The sequence below is a fragment of the Pseudophryne corroboree genome, chromosome 3 (genome assembly GCF_028390025.1).
Source record: "Pseudophryne corroboree isolate aPseCor3 chromosome 3, aPseCor3.hap2, whole genome shotgun sequence".
Classification (NCBI taxonomy): Eukaryota; Metazoa; Chordata; class Amphibia; order Anura; family Myobatrachidae; genus Pseudophryne; species Pseudophryne corroboree.
In genome coordinates, this window is record NC_086446.1 from 272637417 (window position 1) to 272661888 (window position 24472).

At 43.7% G+C, this 24472-nt stretch overlaps 1 protein-coding gene across 1 annotated transcript in view; it reads left to right on the top strand.

The window, feature by feature from the left end:
- The window catches only part of MYLK2 (myosin light chain kinase 2), a 129306-nt gene that overhangs the window by 92709 nt on the left and 12125 nt on the right, over nt 1–24472 (top strand). The window contains exons 5-8 of the mRNA XM_063959108.1: nt 3369–3462; nt 3690–3799; nt 8115–8256; nt 21823–21893. Coding sequence (XP_063815178.1) covers nt 3369–3462; nt 3690–3799; nt 8115–8256; nt 21823–21893 — 417 coding nt within the window. The remainder of the gene's footprint in view (nt 1–3368; nt 3463–3689; nt 3800–8114; nt 8257–21822; nt 21894–24472) is intronic.

Consider the following 24472-nt stretch of genomic DNA (forward strand, 5'->3'; position numbering starts at 1 on the left):
GCGCATGCACAGACTATCCCGGAAGTCAGGCATCCGCTGGGGATCGCGGAGGACAGCTCTTACCTGAAGAGCTGTCCTCCGCAATGCTAATCGCATGTGTAAGTACATATGCGATTAGCATCGTGGCGATGGGTGGCGATGTCTATTAGTACATCCATCCCTCAGAGAGAGGAGAGATGGAGAGAGAGGAGAAAGAGAGAGGGAGGAGAGAGACAGAGGGAGGAGAGAGAGAGAGAAGAGAGAGACAGTCAGAGAGGGAGGAGAGAGAGGAGAGAGAGAGGGAAGAGAGAGAGACAGAGAGGGAGGCGAGAGAGAGAGGGAGGAGAAAGAAGAGAGAGAGAGAGAGAGAGAGAGAGAGCAGAGAGAGACAGAGAGTGAGGAGAGGGAGAAAGGGAAAGCCAGCCGAGGATACACTACCATACTACAATACAGCAGAGCAGTGCCCCCCCCCCCCCCCCCCCCTCTCACTACATCCTCCATGGCTGCTGGGGGGTTTCCAGGCAGAACAACTGGGAGGAGGAAGTGAAGCAAGCCACTGTGGGAGGGGGCGGAGCCGCTACGGGGGAGGAGTCCGGCACCATGGAGGAGTCCGGGACCACACAGTGAGGGGGTGCAATGAGGAACATTTCAGCTGTAAAGTGCGGCAGCGGTATTTCACCTGACCATCTGCTGCTCCTCTACTACAGTGGATCGGCGCCCCCTTGCTCCCCCATTCCGACACCCCTGTAGCCTAAACCTAAACCCCCTTCCCCGATAGCCGAACCCTAATCCTGGCCGGCATACTTACGTTCGGGATGCTGACAATCAGGATTCTGGCGCATGTATTGTCATCCATCTCAGGATCTCGGTGTCGGTCTTCTGACCAGTTCTGGGATTCTGCCTGGCGGCATCCCAACAGCCGGTATGCTGACTGGATCCTGTTGGGGACATATAGGCGCTAGGAATACAGTGGAAGCTCTGTACTGCATTGACCCTGTGCACGCAACTGGTCAGTGGCACATTATTATTCTTAGAATATTTATTATATTGTGCCATCATACTCCATACTCTGCAGTTGTGACATCCTGCTGTTTACATACATGTAAAAAATCAATACTTGCTTAAGCAAGTTGCCTACTTTTTATACTTGCCCTCCAGGTGATGTGGGCAAGAGGTACCTGTGTAAGAAGAAGTGGGTATGACTTGACAGCACAATTTATGTACAGTAACGCACTGTCATCACATCTTTACCTTCTCAGTGCTCATTGAGGTGGGTGTGACTTGATGAATCACAATGTGTCGTCATGCCAGCTGATTAAGTGGGGCTGCGCATACAGACTAAATATTTGTGCACACTGATCAAACTAAAATAACAATGTTTTATTATAAAAGTTCTATGAAATCACAGTATCAATTAATAATGCTAAGACAGTGACCTTTAAGTAATAATGGTCACTAAACAGCATAAAAATTTAGAACTATGGGGGTCATTCCGAGTTGTTCGCTCGTTGCCGATATTCGCAACAGAGCGATTAAGGCAAAAATGCGCATGCGCATGGTACGCAGCGTGCATGCGCTAAGTATTTTAGCACAAAACTTAGTAGATTTACTCACGTCCGAACGAAGAATTTTCTTTGTTGAAGTGATTGGAGTGTGATTGACAGGAAGTGGGTGTTTCTGGGTGGAAACTGACCGTTTTCTGGGAGTGTGCGGAAAAACGCAGGCGTGCCAGGATAAAACGCGGGAGTGTCTGTAGAAACGGGGGAGTGGCTGGCCGAACGCAGGGCGTGTTTGTGACGTTAAACCAGGAACGAAACGGGCTGAGCTGATCGCAGTGTAGGAGTAAGTCTCGAGCTACTCAGAAACTGCTAAGAATTATTTAATCGCAATTCTGCTAATCTTTCGTTCGCTATTCTGCTAAACTAAGATACACTCCCAGAGGGCGGCGGCCTAGCGTGTGCAATGCTGCTAAAAGCAGCTAGCGAGCGAACAACTCGGAATGAGGGCCCATGAGACAGAAGCAGCATGGGATGTAGTTATGTGACCGGCAGACAGGAGACCGCTGGTCACAATCCCGACGGTTGGTATGCCGACCAAGAGGAACTATTCCCACTTATGGGTGTCCACCCATAGAGGGGCTTGTTGTGTTAGTCTCCCCCCACCTGCCAGTTCCCCCCCCCCCCCCCCCCGCCACCAAAGCTGTGAGCAGCTTTGCAAATGCAATCCATAGCAATGCAGTGGGAGGTGTGTACACACCTCCTTGCTGCATTTGTGATCACAGTGCTGCGACCTAGTTGCAGCCTGGGATCAAACATCGCTTACTCAGGCTTGCCATCGCAGGGTGGCTTGCAAGGCCAAGGAAACTGCATCTCGCGAAGCAGTACTTGGCATCACCACTCCTGGAAAACTGGGGAGAAACGTTTCTGGCAATGTCTCCATTCCTTCCCTTCAGAACACCGCTGCCTGGCGTTCGGGAAAATGGAGGCGTGTTGCCCAGTTTTCCCGGGAGGGGCGAGGCCAACGCAGTTGGCCCCTGAAGCTTACTCAGCCTACCGTCGCAGATGATTACCGTGACCATCAGTTGTAATGTTCATCTGAGATGTGATTGCATGGCAAATGCAGGGAGGAGGTGGTATGCACCACCTCCTGCATTCACATTGCTAAGGAGCAGCTTTGCATTTGCTATCCTTAATGAATCCTTAATGAATCAGGCACTTAGTTGTTAATAATGCGAGTATACAAAGCTCCTTGTAGTTTTGGGAGACTGCTCCAGTGTTTGTTATTGAGAGGTTTCCACAGTGTGGCAAGCTGGTTTAGGTATTGTGTTAGTCAAAAAGCATATTAAAGATTTAGCTATGGAGACATGCATAGATGGTTTGTTTGATTGTTACGTAAGGAATATCACCGCTGAGAAGATGACTTAAATGCATAATGAATGCATTGTCCCGGCTTGCCCATGCGGCAGCCCACAGTGGAAAGGGGTGTGTGCGTACCGCTCTCAGTAACCCGGCACATCCCCACCAACCAGGAGGCAAGTGAGTACCTTTAAAGTAGAAATGCCTGCTGTATTGGGAGTCCAGGAGGTCACCCCCCTAGTTCCAGGACCGTAAGCAAATGCCCAGAAAACAAAATATGATCTTTGATGGTCTTTTCAAATTTGCAGAATACCTACAGCATCTGTCTCCTTCCCCTCATTTGTACTGCATTATATATACAGGCTAATCTTTCATATATATATTATGCAGGTTAGTGATATTAAAGGAACACCAGTCATACTGGTGAAGGGATCAAAGTCATATTAGTAAAGGGGCTAAAAGCTTTGTGGGTTGAATGTATCTCATGTAGGGCAAGTAACAGCTGCATTAACGTGTTATCCCATTTTTATTCAGGGGCCGGTTTGGAGAAGTCCATGTCTGCAAAGAAAAGTCAAGCGGCCTTCAGCTTGTGGCTAAAGTCATGAAGTTAGAGAACGAACGAGATAGGGTAATATGGGACTTCTGGGAGACTGCCTCTTATTGTCTGCATCCCTTTCATCCAGTCTTGGGTAGCCTAAATTGCCTCCAATAAATAAGATGAATTTGCGGTCAAAATAGTTTGATCATCTGACAGCTGACCGTAGTTCTTTAAATGATCTTATCAGGAATTGTCTCTGTCTCACAGAAGACCTGTGTCTGTTGATTTACCTGGACCTGTGTATCTATGTCTTCCAGGAGATGGCTCTGAATGAGGTGAATGTAATGAATGAGTTGGATCACCCTAATCTCATCCAGATGTTTGATGCGGTGGAGACACCCAATGAGATCTTCCTCTTGCTGGAATAGTGAGTTCTGCTGCTTTCACCATCTGCTTTTCCTGCTGGCACTATTTATATTCTCATTCCTCTGATTCTCATTGGGTCAGGGGAACTATGATTTTTTTAGAAATGGAGATGTTGCCCTTAGCAACCAATCAGATTCTAGCTATTATCTTCTAGAAGGTGCTAGAACCAGACGGTTGCTATGGGCAACATCTCCACTTCTAAAAACCTGCACTTTAGCAAATATAGCCCTAAATTTGGTCATCTACTTATTGATTAGTAATTAGCTTGGCATGCGGGAAAACCATATATAGAAATGTGGCAGTGTGCTGTGAGCTACGTGTGTAAAATTTACTGGTGATTAAAAGCAGTTAGACATCCATTGGAAGGCATGACAGTGCACCTAACTATCCTCTACGACACTATTTTAGCCATAGCTTGCCACACATGCAATGGCCAAATTGGAAAAGATCCAGTTCGAGCATTCCTATCGTTTATATCATATCGGGAGATATCGTATTGGGATAGTACATACTGTGATAATGCGTCATGTGTGATCAATGTAGGGTTCTCTTTTCTCAACTGTTCATAATACCTTTCATCATAGTCTATATAGACCGTCCCCATACCTTGCTTACTGCAGTGGCACAAGCTCTTTTCAATTCCAATTCTGATATGTAAATGAGCCATGGCATAATTAAGACCCACCCCAGTTATTGGTCTACATCTCTTCCTCTTTATTTAAATTGTTTTTCTAATATTTACTGCAGACTATTAGTTTACTAAACTTTTTACAAACATCTACATATTGAGGGGCTTATAACAGCCTTAACAGACAAACCCCAGAAAGTAACATTCCTTATCACCTATAGCACCGATTTGTTATTCACCATTAGTGACACGCCAGGACACTAAGGGCTCCATTTAAGACCAATACTAATTTCCGGTCAATATTTTACTTAGTTTCACAGTTACACTAACAAATATAGTGCAGGTATTCACAATAACTTGCCAGACTGGCAGCGTCCAGCAGTGTCTCTCTTCCCCATGTGCGGAAGTCTTCTCTGTAGTCAGAAAGGCTATTGCCGAGTGTCCATTGTCGCAGTAGGGACTGTACAGCTAATGCCATCTATATATGGTGTAAGTGATAAAGTTAAACTTACTGCTGTTTGCTAAATCCTGCATGGATGTCGTAACTAGTGGAGTCATAAAATATAGCCTAAAAAGAGCCGTTCCAGTAGTCACTTTACTTGTATGAGCTACTGTGAATGCACAACCATCCCTCTCCGAAAATCATTCCAGTAATATAGCCAATAGACTAACGGGGGCAAGCACCAAGAAGCAAAGCTTGTCAGACCTTGGTAAATAGGGATTTTTCACAGTCTCTATAGACAGCTGTGGGGATTGCCTCATGCATTATTAATGCATGCATTAAGAGGTGACCAAAACAGATATTGGAAATATCTGGGGTGCTAAATTGCCCAGATAATAAAAAAAACTATGGGGGTAATTCTGAGTTGATCGCAGCAGCAAGTTTGTTAGCAATTGGGCAAAACCATGGGGGTAATTCCAAGTTGACCGCAGAAGGAAATTTTTTTAGCAGTTGGGCAAAACCATGTGCGTTGCAGGGGAGGCAGATATAACATGTGCAGAGAGAGTTAGATTTGGGTGGGTTATTTTTTTCTGTGCAGGGTAAATACTGGCTGCTTTATTTTTACACTGCAAATTAGATTGCAGATTGAACACACCCCACCCAAATCTAACTCTCTCTGCACATGTTATATCTGTCTCCCCTGCAGTGCACATGGTTTTGTCCAATTGCTAACAAAATTCCTGCTGCGATCAACTTGGAATTACCCCCCCATGTGCACTGCAGAGGGGCAGATATAACATTTGCAGAGAGAGTTAGATTTGGGTGGGTTATTTTGTTTCTGTGCAGGGTAAATACTGGCTGCTTTATTTTTACACTGCAATTTAGATTTCAGTTTGAATACACCCCACCCAAATCTAACTCTCTCTGCACATGTTATATCTGCCCCCCTCCCCTGCAGTGCACATGGTTTTGCCCAACTGCTATCAAATTTCCTGCTGCGATCAACTCAGAATTAGGCCCCAAGTGTGGAAGACTACATTTTTTAGTATTCTAAACCCATGTGCAATAGTCAAATAGAATAGATATGAAAGTAATAAAGGGGTATTATGTACTGTTTGCATGTATATGTCATGGTACATGGTAGTTTGTGCTCAATAACACCTACTTAGTGGTACCATTCGATCAAACAACTTTTATGCAGGAGTCTCTACATATATACTGTAATGACTATATAGAGTAAACAAGTGTACATAGATTAAGCAGTAACGCACAATCCCAGTTGACATGAAACCACATTTTGCACAGCATTGTCATCGCTCATTAGCATTGCACCCATGGCATCAGTGGCGGAACTAGCGAGCGGTGGGCCCAGGTGCGACAAAATGCTTTGCCCCCCCCCCCCATGTCCACCCCCTCACCCCTGGAGAGGATCTGGTGAGGTGGATCTGCTCAGGGCCAGAGAAATGGATACCTAGCAACAGTGCCGTAACTAGACATTTTAGCACTGTGTGCAAGAAACGGCATCGGAGCCCCACCCCTGCATGCAAAACTGGGGCAGTGCGCGCCATAGGCACGTGCAAAAATACATAGTGGCGTGGCTTCGTGGGGAAGGGGTGTGGCCAAAAATAATACCAATTCATAAAACGGTGCACAGTAGTCTCCATTATTCAAATTACGCCGCACAGTAGCACCACTACACCAGGTAGAGACCCTTTTACACCTTACAGCGGACAGATTCCCCTTTTTACACATTACAGCAGGGAGATTCCCACTTTTTACACATTACGACAGGCAGATTCCCCCTTTTTACACATTTCGGCAGGCAGATTCCCCCTTTTTACACATTGCAGCAGGTAGATTACCCATTTTTACACATTGCGGCAGGCAGATTCCCCATTTTTACACATAGACACATTGCGGCAGGCAGATTTTCCATTTTTACACATTGCGGCAGGCAGATTCCCCATTTTTACACATAGCGGCAGGCAGATTCCCCCTTTTTACACATTGCGGCAGGCAGATTCCCCATTTTTACACATAGCGGCAGGCAGATTCACCATTTTTCACATTGCGGCAGGCAGATTCCCAATTTTTACACATAGCGGCAGGCAGATTCCCCATTTTTACACATTGCGGCAGGCAGTCCCAAAAAAGAAAGAAAGAAAGAAAGAAAGAAAGAAAGAAAGAAAGAGACAGACAGACAGAATTATACTTACCTTCTCCGCTGGCTCAGGCTCCTTGGTGCAGCTTGACGATTCCCGGGCAGGAGAGAAGGAGGAGGAGGGAGGTGGAGGAGGGAGCCGCAGCAGCGCTGTGTTATTGGTGGAGGCGCTGCTGCTGCTGCCCCTCTGCTTCACTATAGGCTGTTCTCGGAAGAAAGCCTATAGTGAAGCAGAGGGACAGCAGCAGCAGTGCCTCCACCAGTAACAAAGCGCTGCTGCGGCTCCCTCCTCCACCTCCCTCCTCCTCCTTCCCCCGTACCGCTGCTCCTCTCCTCTCCGGGCGGCTGTGCGCTGCGGGCAGCGGTTGCCCGCAGCACACAGCGGCATGTAATGAGTCAGTTTGACTCATTACATGCTTTGGGCCCCTGGACAGAGGCGGGCCCCAGTGCAATGCACTGGTTGCACTGGCGGTAGTTCCGCCTCTGCATGGCATGATATTGGTGTAAGCATCACACTTTTGTGTGCCTTACTGTTACTCCCTTTCACTCTGCAATCATGCTTTGTGTCCCCAGTGAATCTTTGGTCTGAACGAGTACCACCATTCTCTCACCTAGAACCCACACAAGACTTTTATTGTGAGCTCACATACATCAGCATCCACTGCATTCAAAGTCCTCCTTAGTTCAAAGTTCGCTTATGCCCTGCTGTAGCAATAACCTTCTCTCCCAAGTACCCTCTTTCGCTCCTCAAATTCTGTCAAATTCTCTGAGCTTTCTCAAAATTTCTCTCTTCTGCCCACTCTTCTTCCCACCCCAGTTATCAGTCACATACATTTTCACGTGACATGGGGGTGTTACGAAGATTCCAAAATCTCAGCTTTTGCTGACTAAGAGCTGCTATTATACAATTCTTAAAGCTGATAGTAGATTAGGTCATCCGTTATAATGGTAATGTTTTTTGTGTTTTTTTAGAATGTTATATCTGATCTTTAATTTTTAAGCTACCTACAACTTAACTGTCCCTTTCTGGCTTTGTTTTTTCCTCTCATATATCCGGATCGCTTTTGTATTGCTGTGGAAACCAGTGTGGGGGGAGGAGAGCTGTTTGCGAAGATTATTGATGAGAATTACCAGCTGATGGAAGTGGACGCCATGGTGTTTGTGCGACAGATCTGTGAAGGTATCTTCTACATGCACCAGATGTATGTACTGCACCTGGATCTAAAGGTATCTCCCTGGCATGAGACAGAATGGCTAGGGTCAAATCACTGCTCAAGGAATGGTTACTGACAGAGACTGGATCATCAAATAATACATTATACCTTATTGACATAGTGGTAACATGTAGATAACATACAAGACATTAGAACATAACTGCTACATACATACATACATGTAAATATCTCACAATGTTTATATTTTGGCAGTATCACTTTACATCAACATCACAGCAATCCATGCCTCCCAACAATCTCAAATCTTGAACCTCCAAAGCTGGTTTTGGTTGGATCCGGCCGGGGCTCATTTTACCTGATTTTCATGTACAAATGTATAAGAAAGCTGTACAGTTTTCTGTTTCCTTAAATCTCACTAGTTCCATCTCAAGGCTCTGCAATTTTGGGGGCTTGTATGACATTCCAAATGGATGTCCTCTCCAAATGACACCATGGACAACCCTTAATAGTCTGCGTTTTCATAGTTTCCCTAAGTTACGTAGTTGTCAGTTCTGCACATGATTTAATGTAAAATAAAAAGTGCTGACAATTGTCGCCTATTTTTGCTGTATACATACCTAGAAATGTGCCTAGCCAGTAGGTGCATTGTGTTCATAAAAAATTGGAGGTCCACATATCTTGAGATGATTAAATTACGTTTTTTTTTTTTTTTTGTAAAGGTACAGGACAAAATATCAGAAAGTCTATTTTAAAGTTGTTTTGACTGGTAGTCTGGGCAGTATTCGCACAGTAGGTCAACAGTGAAAAGGTCAACAGTCAATATGTTGACCACTAATGGGTGACATGCATTAGGTTGACATGGTCAAAAACATGGTCATTAGGTCGACATGCAAAAGGTTGACAGTGCTTATGGTCGACATGTTCAAATGGTCGATGTTGCAATGGTCGACACACATGGTCGACACAACTTTTTAATGTTTTCTTTACATTTTCTCCACCTTTGTCATAATTTAGCATCTACGTGGACTACAATTAGGAGTAGCAACCTGTGATGAGCGTAGCAGTAGCTGGGCTACACACGTATCACACTCGTGAGCCATGCAAGGAGACGTATTAGACTAATTGGGGTTCCTTGTTGATCTGACGGCATAAACGACACAATTTTTTTTTTTAAATGTTGTGTCGAACATTTTGCATATCGACCTTTTCATGTGTTGACCTTTTCCATTCTCTTCCCCGAAGGGAGGGGAAGGAGAAAAAGAAACCAGGTACAATTTAAGGTGCACTCAACCCAACCAGCAAGTTTTACTGTATTATTTTCAAAAAGTGTATGTCCACACTGCAATGTCAAATAAAGGCTCAAATGCCCATTAACTAAGATTAGTACTGAGAATTATTATTGTTTGAGGGACTGAGACATGTCCTTTATTAATAATAGAGCGAAATATTAAAATCTAACAAAAAAGAAAAAGTTTGTGACAGAAATTAACAAATTGTGAATGAAGATTAAAAACAACGCTGATGTGTCATACCCTTAATATATATCCTTAAGAATTATTCCAAATGTACATGAATGTGCATGTATTTATGCAGCACTGTATCGGTGCTAATTATAATAGAGATCTGTACTTCATGTATTAACTGGGGCTTAAATCATATGCCACAGAGGGAGATATATTATTTGGCTGTTTGAATCACAAGTTGTTACAGTACATTGCAACAGTGGTGAGTAGAATGTTACTTAGTGTTGTGATTGAAACTAGAAGAAACACTGTTGCTAAATATATGATTCACGCATTTAGATACAAATACTTTAGGCATTTACAGCTCCTAATAGACCCTCTCAAATCTCTAATATATGCATGTTTCATTCGTATATTGGAATATTATTTAGTAATACGGGGACACATAGCGCAAGCCTATGCGCATTTCACTCCTAATAGAGCTTCCTCAGGGCACTATAGTGTATATGTGTTATACATCACAGACCCATATATATAGGCCATGCATAAATAAGTGGGTTGCATGTACCCTATATATTTATAGGGCATTTTTGCACATTAAAAGATCTTTGAAGAACGATATATCATAAGCACTGAGAATGTACAGACAGTGCTATTGTGAGACACGGATTTGATACAATCTAATCTAGTGCGGCATAATTATCAATCATTGTGCATCTATATGATACAGTAAATACTAATCTACCCTTATTATATATATATATCGTTAACAGGATTTATAGATATCCTATGCTGTTGTGATTTATTAAATAATCATATTTCAATACAGTGTAATAAGGCAGCATATTACCCAAGATTGATACTATATATAGGACATCCGTTGATGCATTTGCACACTACTTTACAAATGCTATTGTAGCCAGATATTTCCCTTATTAGCTCTCTCTACCACATGGTGATTTGTATCTAAATGCGTGAATCATATATTTAGCAACAGTGTTTCTTGTAGTTTCAATCACAACACTAAGTAACATTCTACTCACCACTGTTGCAATGTACTGTAACAACTTGTGATTCAAACAGCCAAATAATATATCTCCCTCTGTGGCATATGATTTAAGCCCCAGTTAATACATGAAGTACAGATCTCTATTATAATTAGCACCGATACAGTGCTGCATAAATACATGCACATTCATGTACATTTGGAATAATTCTTAAGGATATATATTAAGAGTATGACACATCAGCGTTGTTTTTAATCTTCATTCACAATTTGTTAATTTCTGTCACAAACTTTTTCTTTTTTGTTAGATTTTAATATTTTGCTCTATTATTAATAAAGGACTTGTCTCAGTCCCTCAAACAATAATAATTCTCAGTACTAATCTTAGTTAATGGGCATTTGAGCCTTTATTTGACGTTGCAGTGTGGACATACACTTTTTGAAAATAATACAGTAAAACTTGCTGGTTGGGTTGAGTGCACCTTAAATTGTACCTGGTTTCTTTTTCTCCTTCCCCTCCCTTCGGGGAATTGATTTTATATCCTTGTTTAAACCAGTTGGTAGCACCTTATGAGCCATTATCCCTATGTCTCATATATACACATGAGATTTTATAATAAGGGTTGAAATACACATCATGTAAGGCACCCCAACCTTGTAACATAAACTGAATTAATTTATCTTGGTGCGGGTTACTTTTCTGATTTGGTGTGAGCTTTATGCTTGACCAATATCAGATAAAAATATTTCTTTTCCATTCTCTGCCTTTTACATGTCGACCTAATGACCGTCAACCTTTTGACCTTGTCAACATTTTCCAGTGTCGACCATATGGAGTCGACCTGTTGACTGTCAACCTAATGAGGGTCGACCTAATGATTCACACACGACTGGGCTCATCTGTACATTCCATCACTGTGTTCGCTACTATAAAACATGACAAGGGGCAAATGTTCATACTTTGTTGCTGCACAGTACTAAACCGCTGCCACTCATGTCCTTAATGATTATGTGGCGGTAACGTATCGCATTGATAGAAAAAAATAAAAAAAAAGTACTGCCGAGGCAGCTGAGTGATCCTGGCTGGCGGCAGTAAGCACAGTCTCATGGTCAGGTATCTGCACACAGCACTTGAGGAATAAGAGGAATTTATTTCACACAACAAGTATACAAGGTCTTAGGTACATGGGGAGAATCATTATCTTTGGCAAAAATAACCTTTTTTTAATGGAGATGGGGTTTTCTTTCTTTAGTAAGACACACATGTCAGTTTGGGTCGGGACATGTTTTGCATTATTGCTGATGTTTCTTCATCCGCTAAATGCAGCCAATGCTTTGATTTTAAGCTTTGCTGTTGGGCCAGGACATTGGCCCTCATTCCGAGTTGATCGCTAGCTGCTTTCGGTTGCAGCGCGACGATTAGGTGGAAAATCTACATTTCTGCGCATGCGTATGGGCCGCAGTACGCACGCGCGAAGTACTTTCACACAAAACTATGCAGTTTTACACAAGGTCGAGCGACGCTTTTCAATCGCTGTGTTGATCGGTGAGTGATTGACAGGAAGTGGGTGTTTCTGGGTGGTAACTGTCCGTTTTCCGAGAGTGTGCTAATAAACGCAGGCGTGTCAGGTAAAAACGCAGGCGTGCCTGGGGAAACGGGGGAGTGGCTGGCCGAACGCAGGGCGTGTTCATAACGTCAAAGCAGGAACTGAACTGACTGAAGTGATCGCAAGGTAGGAGTAGGTCTGGAGCTGCTCAGAAACTGCATGAAAATTTTTACCAGCAGTTCTGCTAATCTTTCGTTCGCACTTCTGCTAAGCTAAGATACACTCCCAGAGGGCGGTGGCCTAGCGTGTGCAATGCTGCTATAAACAGCTAGCGAGCGATCAACTCGGAATGAGGGCCACTGTGGATTCCTTCCATCTCAGTGTTGCAAAATAACTGATGAGTCTAAGGGGGAGATTTATTAAATCTTGGAGAGAGATATAAACTTTATCTGTCCCCAAGTTTTGATAAATCTCCCGCTAAATGTTTGTCAACTATAATATGACATATAGTAATAACAATATTTGCACAATATTCACTTGCCAACATCTCTTTTAATAACTCTAGCTTTTTGCTGATCGTTGCTGATTGAAAACGCTTGTCAGATCCACATTGATATATTGCTTTGATTCTGTTTATGTAGCTTTCCTGAGTGTAAAAAGAGTCCAGTGCATATTAATAGGAACCTATGAGAATATCCGTAAACAAATCCCAGAAGATTAGATGAAGTGCTCCGTCATTTTTGCTTACTGCAGACCTGACCTGTAACCTTTTGAAAAACTCACAGCAAGTACTTCGCCCTGTAACCCAGGACCAGAAAGGGATTTGCTCAGAGAAGAGATCTGTTTGTTGCACATGTCGTACTTGGACAGCTCTTGTTATCAGCGTACCCCCAAGCTTACACATTAGCTCAATGTATCATATGACACGTAAGACCAGCATAGTATCAGGCTATGGAGCTTTCTTTCCATATGCCCAAGTCCCTCCTTCACAGGCTGGCTCGCACCCAAGGGATGGACCCAGCTGCTGCTAGCGACAGACATCTACATAGAGTAGGAGGGGATGGAGCTACAACAAGTCACACAACTCCTAATCCAGGATAAAGGGGGTCATTCCGAGATGATCGTAGCTGTGCTAAATTTAGCACAGCTACGATCATTCACACTGACATGCGGGGGGACGCACAGGGCTATCCCGCCCCGCATGTCAGTGACGCCCCCCCCCCCCCACAGAAGTGCAAAGGCATCGCACAGCGGCGGTGCCTTTGCACTTTAAGAGTAGCTCCCGACTAGCGCAGCTTTAGCGTGCTGGTCAGAAGCTACTCATCGCTCCCCGGCCCGCAGCGGCTGCGTGTGACGTCAGGCAGCTGTGGGGCCCGCCCCCCATTCAGTCCGGCCACGCCTGTGTTGGATGGACTGCGCCCACAAAACGGCGCCCAAACGCTGCCGTTTCGCCCCCCCCCCCCCCCCCCCCCGAGCCCAGCGACCGCCTCTACCTGTCAATCAGGCAGAGGCGATCGTAGCCGGCGCATGCGCAGTTCTGACCCGATCGCACCACTGCGATAAACTGCAGCGTGCGATCGGGTCAGAATGACCCCCAAAGTCTCATTACCTTCCTTGCACAGCCTCAGGCAGGGTGTGAGCTATGAGTGTCTCGTGTCTCATCGTCTTCTAGATAAAGTCACTCACATGTTACAGTTATGTTTTTGGGGTATATTTATTATACACATTTTATGGTAAATCACCCCAAAAACCGGGATACCCTTAAAATGTATCCCCTGAAAATATTACAGGACTTCCACAGCAGATATCAAAGATATCTACTGTGCTTTCTCTGTTTCCCATTGCAATAGCGTTGGCGTTAGCCATTGTAGTCTATGGGCTAATGACCACACATACACAGTAGGCCTGCAGCATAAAGTAAAGTGATCCATGATGCGATCACGTTAGCATACACACTGCTGCGATGGGCTCCTATCGGAGTGCCTGTCTTTGGATATGATTTATAATACATATGGGCAGAAATGAATTTTTTTATTGCCTCAATAGCAGCAATAAGAAATATTATTTATTGAGCCTAAACCTTAATAAACGGGCACCTTAATGTTGCATTTTTTTCTTATCTACATTCCCCGTAGTGTCATCTATGCTGTTTTTTTACATAAATGTGTGCATATGTGTATGTAGGTATATAGAGATAGATAGATAGATAGATAGATAGATAGATAGATAGATAGATAGATAGATAGATAGATAGATAGATACGTCTGTCATTAGGTAGGTGATCTGGTGGGTAAGTCCAACTTTCCCTGAGGGGGCAACATTCAGCGATTTAGAGGCATCAAAATGAAAGTATATCTTGCCCCCCTAACCAAACAGATTGTGCCCCCGTGAATGTATGTTACTCTGTACTTGGGGTAATGTGTATCTGGATGTATATATCTGGATGGTTTCCTCAGAGCCGGCCCTAACCAATATGATGCCCTAGGCAAGATTTTGGCTGGTGCTCCCCAGCACCGCTGCTAATTTCGTCTCCAACCCTGCACTCCTTTCCCAGCACCATCACCACTCACCCATAGCAGTTCTTACTTTGGTGCTCATATTTTAAATAGTAACAGTGCGCACATTCGGTGTGCAGCCCGAAAAGGGGCGTTTTCTTGCTTGGCCACAAAATAATACCCCCAATTCAAACTACACCACACAGTAGTGCAACTTTATTCACATTATATCATGGGATGGTGTCTCTTATTCACATTACATCCCACAGCAGTACCACTTTACCTTATATACGTTACTCCTCACAGTAGTGCCCCCTACTAACATACATCATACTGAATTGCCCCTTATTCACATTATACCACACCATATTGCTCTTTCTTCACATTAGACTACACAGTAATGCCCTTTCTATATGTTACGCCACAGATTAGAGCACCTTATACACATAATGCCAAACATTAGTATTGCCTTTATACACATAGGGGGTAATTCTGAGTTGATCGCAGCAGGAACTTTTTTAGCAGTTGGGCAAAACCATGTGCACTGCAGTGGAGGCAGATATAACATGTGCAGAGAGAGTTAGATTTGGGTGGGTTATTTTGTTTCTGTGCAGGGTAAATACTGGCTGCTTTATCTTTACACTGCAATTTAGATTGCAGATTGAACACACCCCACCCAAATCTAACTCTCTCTGCACGTTATATCTGCATCCCCTGCAGTGCACATGGTTTTGCCCAACAGCTAAAAAATTTCCTGCTGCGATCAACTTGGAATTACCCCCATAATACCACACAGTAATGCCCCTCTCACATTATTATTATTATTATTATTATTATTATCCTTTATTTATATTCCGCCACAAGGGTTCCGCAGCGCCCAATTACAGAGTACATATGCACATAATCAAAACAGGAAAACAGTGACTTACAGTTGAAGACAATATAGGACAAGTACAGGGTAACTAAGCATAACTACACCAGTAAATGACAGAGATAAGTTCCAGGTGGCCAAAAAACTGCGGGATTTGGGCAGTTGAGGATTTTTAAAGTAAGAAAAGGATAAGCACATGAGGGAAGAGGGCCCTACTCGTGAGAGCTTACATTCTAAGGGACACACATTATGACACACATTATTAATTTCCTTATAACATAATGCGCCTTAAACATTATGCCAACCTTTATTAATGCCCTTATACACATAGGGGTATATGCAATTCCGGGCGAATTGCGGCTTTTTTTCACCCGTTTTTAAATTCGACACAATTCGACCGTCGAATTCCGGCCGGCGGGTGCCGAAATTCAACATATTCAATAAAAAAACGGATTCGACAGTCCCGCTGTCGAAAAACGGACCAATTGACGGATAAGTGCGTCCTGGATTCGACTTTTCGGACGGCACAAAAATGGTTAAAAAACCCTAAAAAAAATTGTGTGGGGTCCCGGGTCCCCCCTCCTAAGCATAACCAGCCTCGGGCTCTTTGAGCCGGTCCTGGTTGTAAAAATACAGGGGGGAAATGGACAGGGGATCCCCCGTATTTTTAGAACCAGCACCGGGCTCTGCGTCCGCACATGGTTTTGGCCAACTGCTAAAAAAGTTCCTGCTGCGATCAACTCTAATAGACAAACCAAGTACCTAATCCCTTCTAATATAAATAGATATGCTATTAGCAATAATAATTAAAAAACAACAACATGTTTTTAATTTTTTTTATTAGATTCCGCCAGCAAAGTGAGGCGGAATGAAATTGACGAAATTACTGTCGAAAAGCACTGTTGTCGAATCGACATTCTTCAATTGAATATAATTTTGTCGAAAAGCCGCATTTTTACCATTGCAGACATGTCGAATTTGACAACTGTCGAATTTTAAAAAGTCGAATCTGAAAAGTCCGTTTTTTTGTCGAAAAGTACTGTATTGCATTGTCGAATTTTTTGTGTGTTGAAAATGCCCCGTTTTTTGACATTTGCGGCAATTTGACCGCAATTGCATATACCCCATAATGTCCCTTACACATACGCCGCACATTATTAATGCCGTTATACACATAATGTCACACTTACACATATGCCGAACACTATTGCACAACCAACCCGCCCGCACACAGCACTCAAACAGCCGCTAACACTGTGACCTCTGCCTCTGCTTGGATACAGATGTGTCCTCTTACTAGATCTTGCCTCAATACGCCATGCAGCAGGAGATGCCTGGCGCGAGTCAGCTGGCAGCTCCTGGGGAGCTCTGCTAATGTCGGGCACCTTTTTTTTGCCGAAAATGCATCTTATTTGCATTGCTATATGACTATGATGCACAAGCTTCTGCTAATCAAAATGATATGCAGCATGCCTATATTCTGTGTGCGACTGTGGCTGTATCTGCATGCAGAATGCTACATTACAGTGATTTACAGAAATACACTGTAATGTAGCATTTCAGATACAGCCGCAGTCACACACAGAATATAGGGCCTAATTCAGACCTGATCGCTGGGCAGCGATTTTTGCACTGCTGCGATCAGATAGTCGCCGCCCACTGGGGGAGTGTATTTTAGCTATGTAAGTATGCGAACGCATGTGTAGCAGAGCTGCACAAACTGATTTTGTGCAGTCTCTGCACAGCCCAGGACTTACTTAGCCACTGCGATCACTTCAGCCTGTCCGGGACTGGAATTGACGTCAGACACCCTCTTTTCCAATGCTTGGACACGCCCGCGTTTTTCCAGACACTCCCTGAAAATGGTCCGTTGCCACCCACAAATGCCCTCTTCCTCTCAGTCACCTAGCGATCGCTGGTGCGATCGCTTTTTTCGCACCATCCCGTCGCTATGCATCGATCCCTGTTGCTTTGGTCCGTCGCGCCTGCGCATTGCGGTGCATACGCACACACAGTTCGGACCTGATCACAGGCTGTGAGAAAATGCAGCTTAGCGATCGGGTCTGAATTATCCCCACAGGCTTTGCTGAATATAATTTTAATCAGCAGAAGCTGCTTGTGCCCCTAGGCATTTGTCTAGTTTGCCTATGCCTAGGAACGGCTCTGGGTTTCCTCCAAATTTGCTAATTTCACAAGGAATCACTTTTTATTTCTCAGTATGAATTTCACTTAAGTTTTCTTAAGAGAAAGCTTCCTTTGGTATAGGAATAATTCTTTTTTATTATATGAGTAATCTATAGGAAAATATGGGCAATAATAATATACTCTGCATTGAATATTCTAGCTACATTTATACAATTAGTGGAAACACAAATTTCAACTCTAAAACATATCTATTTATTATTATTTATTAACAGTTTCTTATATAGCACAGCATATTGCATTGCGCTTTACAATTGGAAACAACAATGATAAAAAAAACTGGTTAGTAAGAAACAGTCATAGAGGTAGGAAGGCCCTGCTCGCAAGCTTACAATCTATGGGGGGGATTCAGACCTGATCGCTATGCTGCTAATGTTGCTGTCCTGCGATTGGATAGTCGCCACCCATTTCTCACGTGCAAGTGTGCGATTGCATGCGGGCAACTGCAAATCCGTTCGCACCTCACTCAGTGTGTGTAGTGTGTGCGCAGCCCAGGCCTTACTCCTACAGTGCTAAAAGTACTTCCTGATCAGTGTGTGTAGTGTGTGTAGTGTGTGCACAGCCCAGGTCTTACTCCTACAGTGATAAAAGTACTTCCTGATCAGTGTGTGTAGTGTGTGCACAGCCCAGGTCTTACTCCTACAGTGATAAAAGTACTTCCTGATCAGTGTGTGTAGTGTGTGCACAGCCCAGGCCTTACTCCTACAGTGCTAAAAGTACTTCCTGATCAGTGTGTGTAGTGTGTGCACAGCCCAGGTCTTACTCCTACAGTGATAAAAGTACTTCCTGATCAGTGTGTGTAGTGTGTGCACAGCCCAGGCCTTACTCCTACAGTGCTAAAAGTACTTCCTGATCAGTGTGTGTAGTGTGTGCACAGCCCAGGCCTTACTCCTACAGTGCTAAAAGTACTTCCTGATCAGTGTGTGTAGTGTGTGCACAGCCCAGGTCTTACTCCTACAGTGATAAAAGTACTTCCTGATCAGTGTGTGTAGTGTGTGCACAGCCCAGGTCTTACTCCTACAGTGATAAAAGTACTTCCTGATCAGTGTGTGTAGTGTGTGCACAGCCCTGGTCTTACTCCTACAGTGATAAAAGTACTTCCTGATCAGTGTGTGTAGTGTGTGCACAGCCCAGGTCTTACTCCTACAGTGATAAAAGTACTTCCTGATCAGTGTGTGTAGTGTGTGCACAGCCCAGGACTTACTCCTACAGTGCTAAAAGTACTTCCTGATCAGTGTGTGTAGTGTGTGCACAGCCCAGGACTTACTCCTACAGTGCTAAAAGTACTTCCTGATCAGTGTGTGTAGTGTGTGCACAGCCCAGGACTTACTCCTACAGTGCTAAAAGTACTTCCTGATTGAGGGGGTAATTCAGACCTGATCACTGCTCTTCGTTTTCACACAGCGGGCGATCAGGCACAAACTGCGCATGTGTATGCACTGCAATGCGCAGGCGCGTCGCACGGGTACAAAGTGGATCGCCGCCCAGTGATGGGTTTGTGCAACGGATCAATTCGCATGAGTGATCGCAAGGAGATTGACAGAAAGAAGGCGTATGTGGGTGTCATCTGACCGTTTTCAGGGAGTGTCTGGAAAAACGCAGGCGTGTGCATGCGTTAGCAGGGAGGGTTCCTGACGTCAATTCCGGTGCCGGACAGGCTGATGTGATCGCATCGGCTGAGTAAGTCCTGGACTGCACAGAGACTGCACAAAATCTGTGTGTACAGCTCTGCTATACATGTGTTCGCACACTTGCACAGCTAAAATACCCTCCCCCTGTAGCTTGCTAGCGATCAGGTCTAAATTAGGCTTCCCTGAAAACACTTGGGAACGCCTGCATTTTTCCAGACACTCCCAGTAAATGGCCAGTTACCACCCACAAACGGCCTCTTCCTGTCATTCACCTTGCGAATACCTGTGCGAATAACATTTTCGCACCATCCTGTTGCTGACCGGCGATGCCCGTTGTTGTTGGCCAACGCGCGTACGCAGTAACACATGCGCAGTTATTACCTGATCGCCCACTATGCGAAAACGCACAGCAGCAATCAGGACTAAATCGGCCCTATATCTACTATTTCTCCTGTGTAGAGTAGACTATAGATCTACACTAAAAAGGTCTACAGTCAGTAGGTCTACCACTAATAGTAGACATGCATTAGGTCGACAGGGTCAAAAGGACGACACAGAATAGGTAGATAGTAGGAAAGGTCAACATCATCAAAAGGTTGACACGGTCAAAAGGTCGACATGTAAAAGGTCGACATGGTCAAAAGGTCAACATCACAATGGTCAACACACATAAGGTAGACATAAGTTTTTTTCAACTTTTTCATACTTTACCATTCACGCGAACTATGACTGAAGCATGGTGAGCAAACGAGCCATGCGACGGGATGTGGTACAGTAATGGGGCTTGTTTTTGGCAGAAAATTTACAAAACACCCCCAAAAAAATCCTCCCAAAGATTGTCTACCTTTTTTGTGTCAATCATTTACATGTCAACCTTTTGACCCAGTTGACCCTTCCTACTGTCTACCTATTCTATGTCATCCTTTTGACCCTGTCGACCTAATGCATGTCTACCATAAGTGGTAAACCTATTGACTGTAGATATTTAGTGTAGATCTAATAATCCACTATCCTCACCCAGAGTAGATACCAGGTTTGAGTACATTGGGCCTAATTCAGACCCGTTTGCTGCTGTGCGTTATCGCACAGCGGGCGATCGGGTCTGAACTGCGCATGCATGTGTACTGCAATGCGCAGGCGCGTCGGTCCGCAGCACCGGGGAGTGCCGGGCAGCGACGGGATGGTGCGAACAAAGCGAACGCACGGGTGTCACGGTGACTGACAGGAAGAGCCCATTTGTGGGTGGCAACTGACCGTTTTAGAGGAGTGTCCGGAAAAATGCAGGGGGTTCCAGGCGTTTGGAGGGTGGGTGTCTGACGTCAGCTCCATCCAGGATCATCGCAGCGGCTGAGTAAGTCCTGGGCTGTGCAGAGACTGCACAAACCTTTGTTTGTGCAGCTCTCTGCACATGCGATTGCACACCTGCACAGCAAATACCCCTCCCCCTGTAGGCGGCGACTACCTGATTGCAGGGATGCAAAAAGTGCACCCTAGCGATCAGGTCTGAATTAGGCCCATTATGCAAAGTCCAACTCTATAGAATCCAAGGCCAAAAATATGTATCTTAGTTTCATTTTTCTACCCTGATAATGTGCATCTTACTATGATTACAATTTACCAGCATGCAAATATCCTTAAGATGCAGGTAAGTGGGGATATGACTGTGGGTTGAAGGACAAAGGTCATGGGGCTTAAACAATTTGAGAATATGTTGGGGTGAGTTTACTGCTTGTATGAGATTCTGAGTTACCCCACAGTCCCTCTCAGTGGCCATCCACTGATCTCTGAGATAGATAAGGCTATGAGTGAATGTTTGTTGTCCCCCCCCCCCCCCCCCCCTTTTCAGGTGACATTTACCTGTCTCCTGGCCTGAGTCACTGGCTTTGGCCATCACATTTCATCCTTCTCTGGTATCCCTAGAACCCATTCCTCAATCCCCTTCTTCATTTTACTGTTACACCCCCTCCCCCCACCCCCGCCCCAAGCACATTTCCTATCATGTTGCACAGTCACACATCATTCCCCACCCTCTTAGCTCTTGTCCCCACTCAATTCCCTGCCGTTTCTAATTTTTGTCATTTTATATACACAGCAGAGAATATTGTCTTGACATCTGTTCACTGCCTGAAAAGCAGTACTGTCCTGCCAACATTGGAATGGTTGAAGTCGTAACATAGATCTCCTTTCAAAACTAAAAACACAAAAGATATACATTACACACTCAGACACATGCCACATAAACATACCACTAACAAATCAATGTACATGACTCAGGTAATAGACAAATACGTCTGTCTCACTCTGTGTGAGTATAAAATGTGTATGATCAGAATATATGGCAATAACCCTAAATTTTGCCCCTTCCCTTGTATTTTCTCCATCTCTTCCATCCCCTTCTCACAGCCTGAAAACATAGTCTGTGTATCGCCCATCAGCCACATGGTGAAAATCATAGACTTTGGCCTTGCCCGAAGGTGTGATCTACTGTATATACATGGCTGTCTGTTTCTGTGACTTCTATGTATGTCCATACCTCTGTATTGTATGGCTGGCTGTGTTACGCATGGCTTCCTGTATGCCTGCATTCCGTGTGTACAGTTACTAATCATGCAGTTTGAAATGTGTTTATCTGAGACTGCTGTTGCTGCCGACACGTGTGCAGTGAGAAAGCCAAACAAACCCTTAATATTGTGAATGTAGATTAGAAAATAGAAATATACATTCACATACTCTCCAACTCTACCTTTTTGGCAGGTACAGTACCTTTTTTTATGGTCTGTACCGATTTTTGACTATCCAAATGTCCATTGAAAGTATAGGAAAGGGGGTGTAGCCAAGCCATGACCACACCCACTTTCCTAATTTGTATCGATTTGTTATGTGTAGAATGTTGGAGGGTATGCATCCATGTGATACTTGCTTTGTATTAAACATAATCCTTTTCACTTTCTGGTCAATTGTGAATGCTAACAAACATTGAATACATAACATTTTTTTAATAATAATAATAATAATAATAATAATAATAATAATAAGCAGAAAACGCCAAACACATAGGAGAGTATTCAATTGTTTGAAAAGTCGGTTGGGTGTCTGTTTTTACCTATCTAGTAGACAAAAGAAAACAGACACCCAACTGACTTTTCAAACAATTGAATATCCCCCATAAACTTTAGATTGCTGGCACTGACAGATTTATAAGGCGTGGATAAGATGCCCCCACTCTTTCCTCCTTAGCAAAATGAAGTAATTGCAAAATCGATATTTTTGGCAATAGATGTTTAGAGTTTGACTAGTTTGACTAGTCCTTTTTTTGGGTTTCATGGTATGGAATACACCAGGCACGTGTGGTGAGGTAAATGGCTCAGGAGGCACTGTCTAGTACCAGAGCCAGATTTACACACAGTTTATGAGCCAAATGGTTCATGTGAACATTATACACAAGTGCAGCAGGATATACTGCTGTAAATTTGGTGAGGTTTGATCAGAGATGTGCAGAAAAGACAGGCACTGCCTCCCCTGCCATAGACTTTTTACTCCAGAGTTTTGACTATAAAAATTATTAGAATAATACAAAGAAGACATTTATAATATATTCTTTGTATTTGTCATTTACTTTATATAGTCAAAACTGCGGTTTAACCTTTAGTATGACAGGAAAGGCTCTGCCTCACCTGCCTCACCCCACCGCACACACCACTGGAATAGACTATTTAATCCCTAAAGCCAGCCAATATTTTAATTTCTATCAAGTACAATTAATGGTGATGAGGTGATGTAAGAGTAAAGCGATTTATTCCTAGAGTAACGATGTAGCAAGATAGGTAATAGTTCCCTTTTGAATAAGGAATTATGGGGGGTATCCAATTACAGGTGAATATACATCGAACGCAAAAAAAGGATGTTTTTAGAAATGTTTCCCAATGTTTCACCCTTATTTGGTCGCCTGTAACAAAATACATTGTCTCCCAAAAACACACAGGTTCAGTGAAACCTGTGTGTTTTCTGCAGAAACAGCAATGTTTGCGGGGATTTGGTTTTGCCTACCTGAGGCAGGTGAAATAAAATCCTACAAAAGCGTCTCGGGTCGGCTTATTGGGGCTAATTGGATAGCCCCTGGTGAGACAATTAGCTGTGATAATTAACAGCAGCTAATTGGATACCCCCCATGACTTGCATTTTATGGGCCAGATATAACTAGAGTGACTAAACTGAGCCTATTTTCAAATGTTAACCAAGGTGATGAATATTGAGACAGAATTATGAGAAAATGACCTAGTGCTGTAGATGCAGAACACAGTGATGGATGTCATATTAATTACTGCACTGCAAATACTCAGGCTAGCGGTGTGACAATGAGCATTCACAGGTGGACTGTTTAGCCAGGTGTAGGGAATTATTTGTGCCAATGATGCAGGATCAGCCATGTATAACACTCATTCATACCACCAGAAAGGCGGAACTGTGTTGTGAATCATTTACAAACATACAGTCCTTTATATGTAACATGACCAAATACAGTTCCATGTGGATTCACTTTGTAGTAGTTTTATATCTCTCTGTTAAACCATATGTTTGCTAACAAGAGACTGGGATCACGGAAGAGACCACATTATGCAGTGAATGTAAACACGTGGAGTGTGTGGCCTATAATCATATTGTAATTGAACTGTTGTACATCATGAAGGACACAGAAAAAAAAGCATCATAGCAATGAAATAGTGGGAAAAGCATTATAGTAGCTTACACACAGGAGTTGCAGTCTATTCTATATAATACAAAGCTAATGCTGCTCCTCACCTCTATGGGGGAATTCAAGGGTTTTGCCCGCCGGCGGCCACTAGATGGTGCCCGATGGAGCAATTCAAGTGTTGCAACCAGCACTGACATTACTGTTACGTTGTTCTGTCATTTTGACGGGCTGATAACAGTAATGTTATAATGCTGACTTATATAGGAAGCTTGTAGCAAATTCTATACTGTAAGTGAACCAAATCTGCTTGCTGAAGAAGGCTGGAATTGGGGGGTCTGGATCTTCCCAAAATGGCGCTAA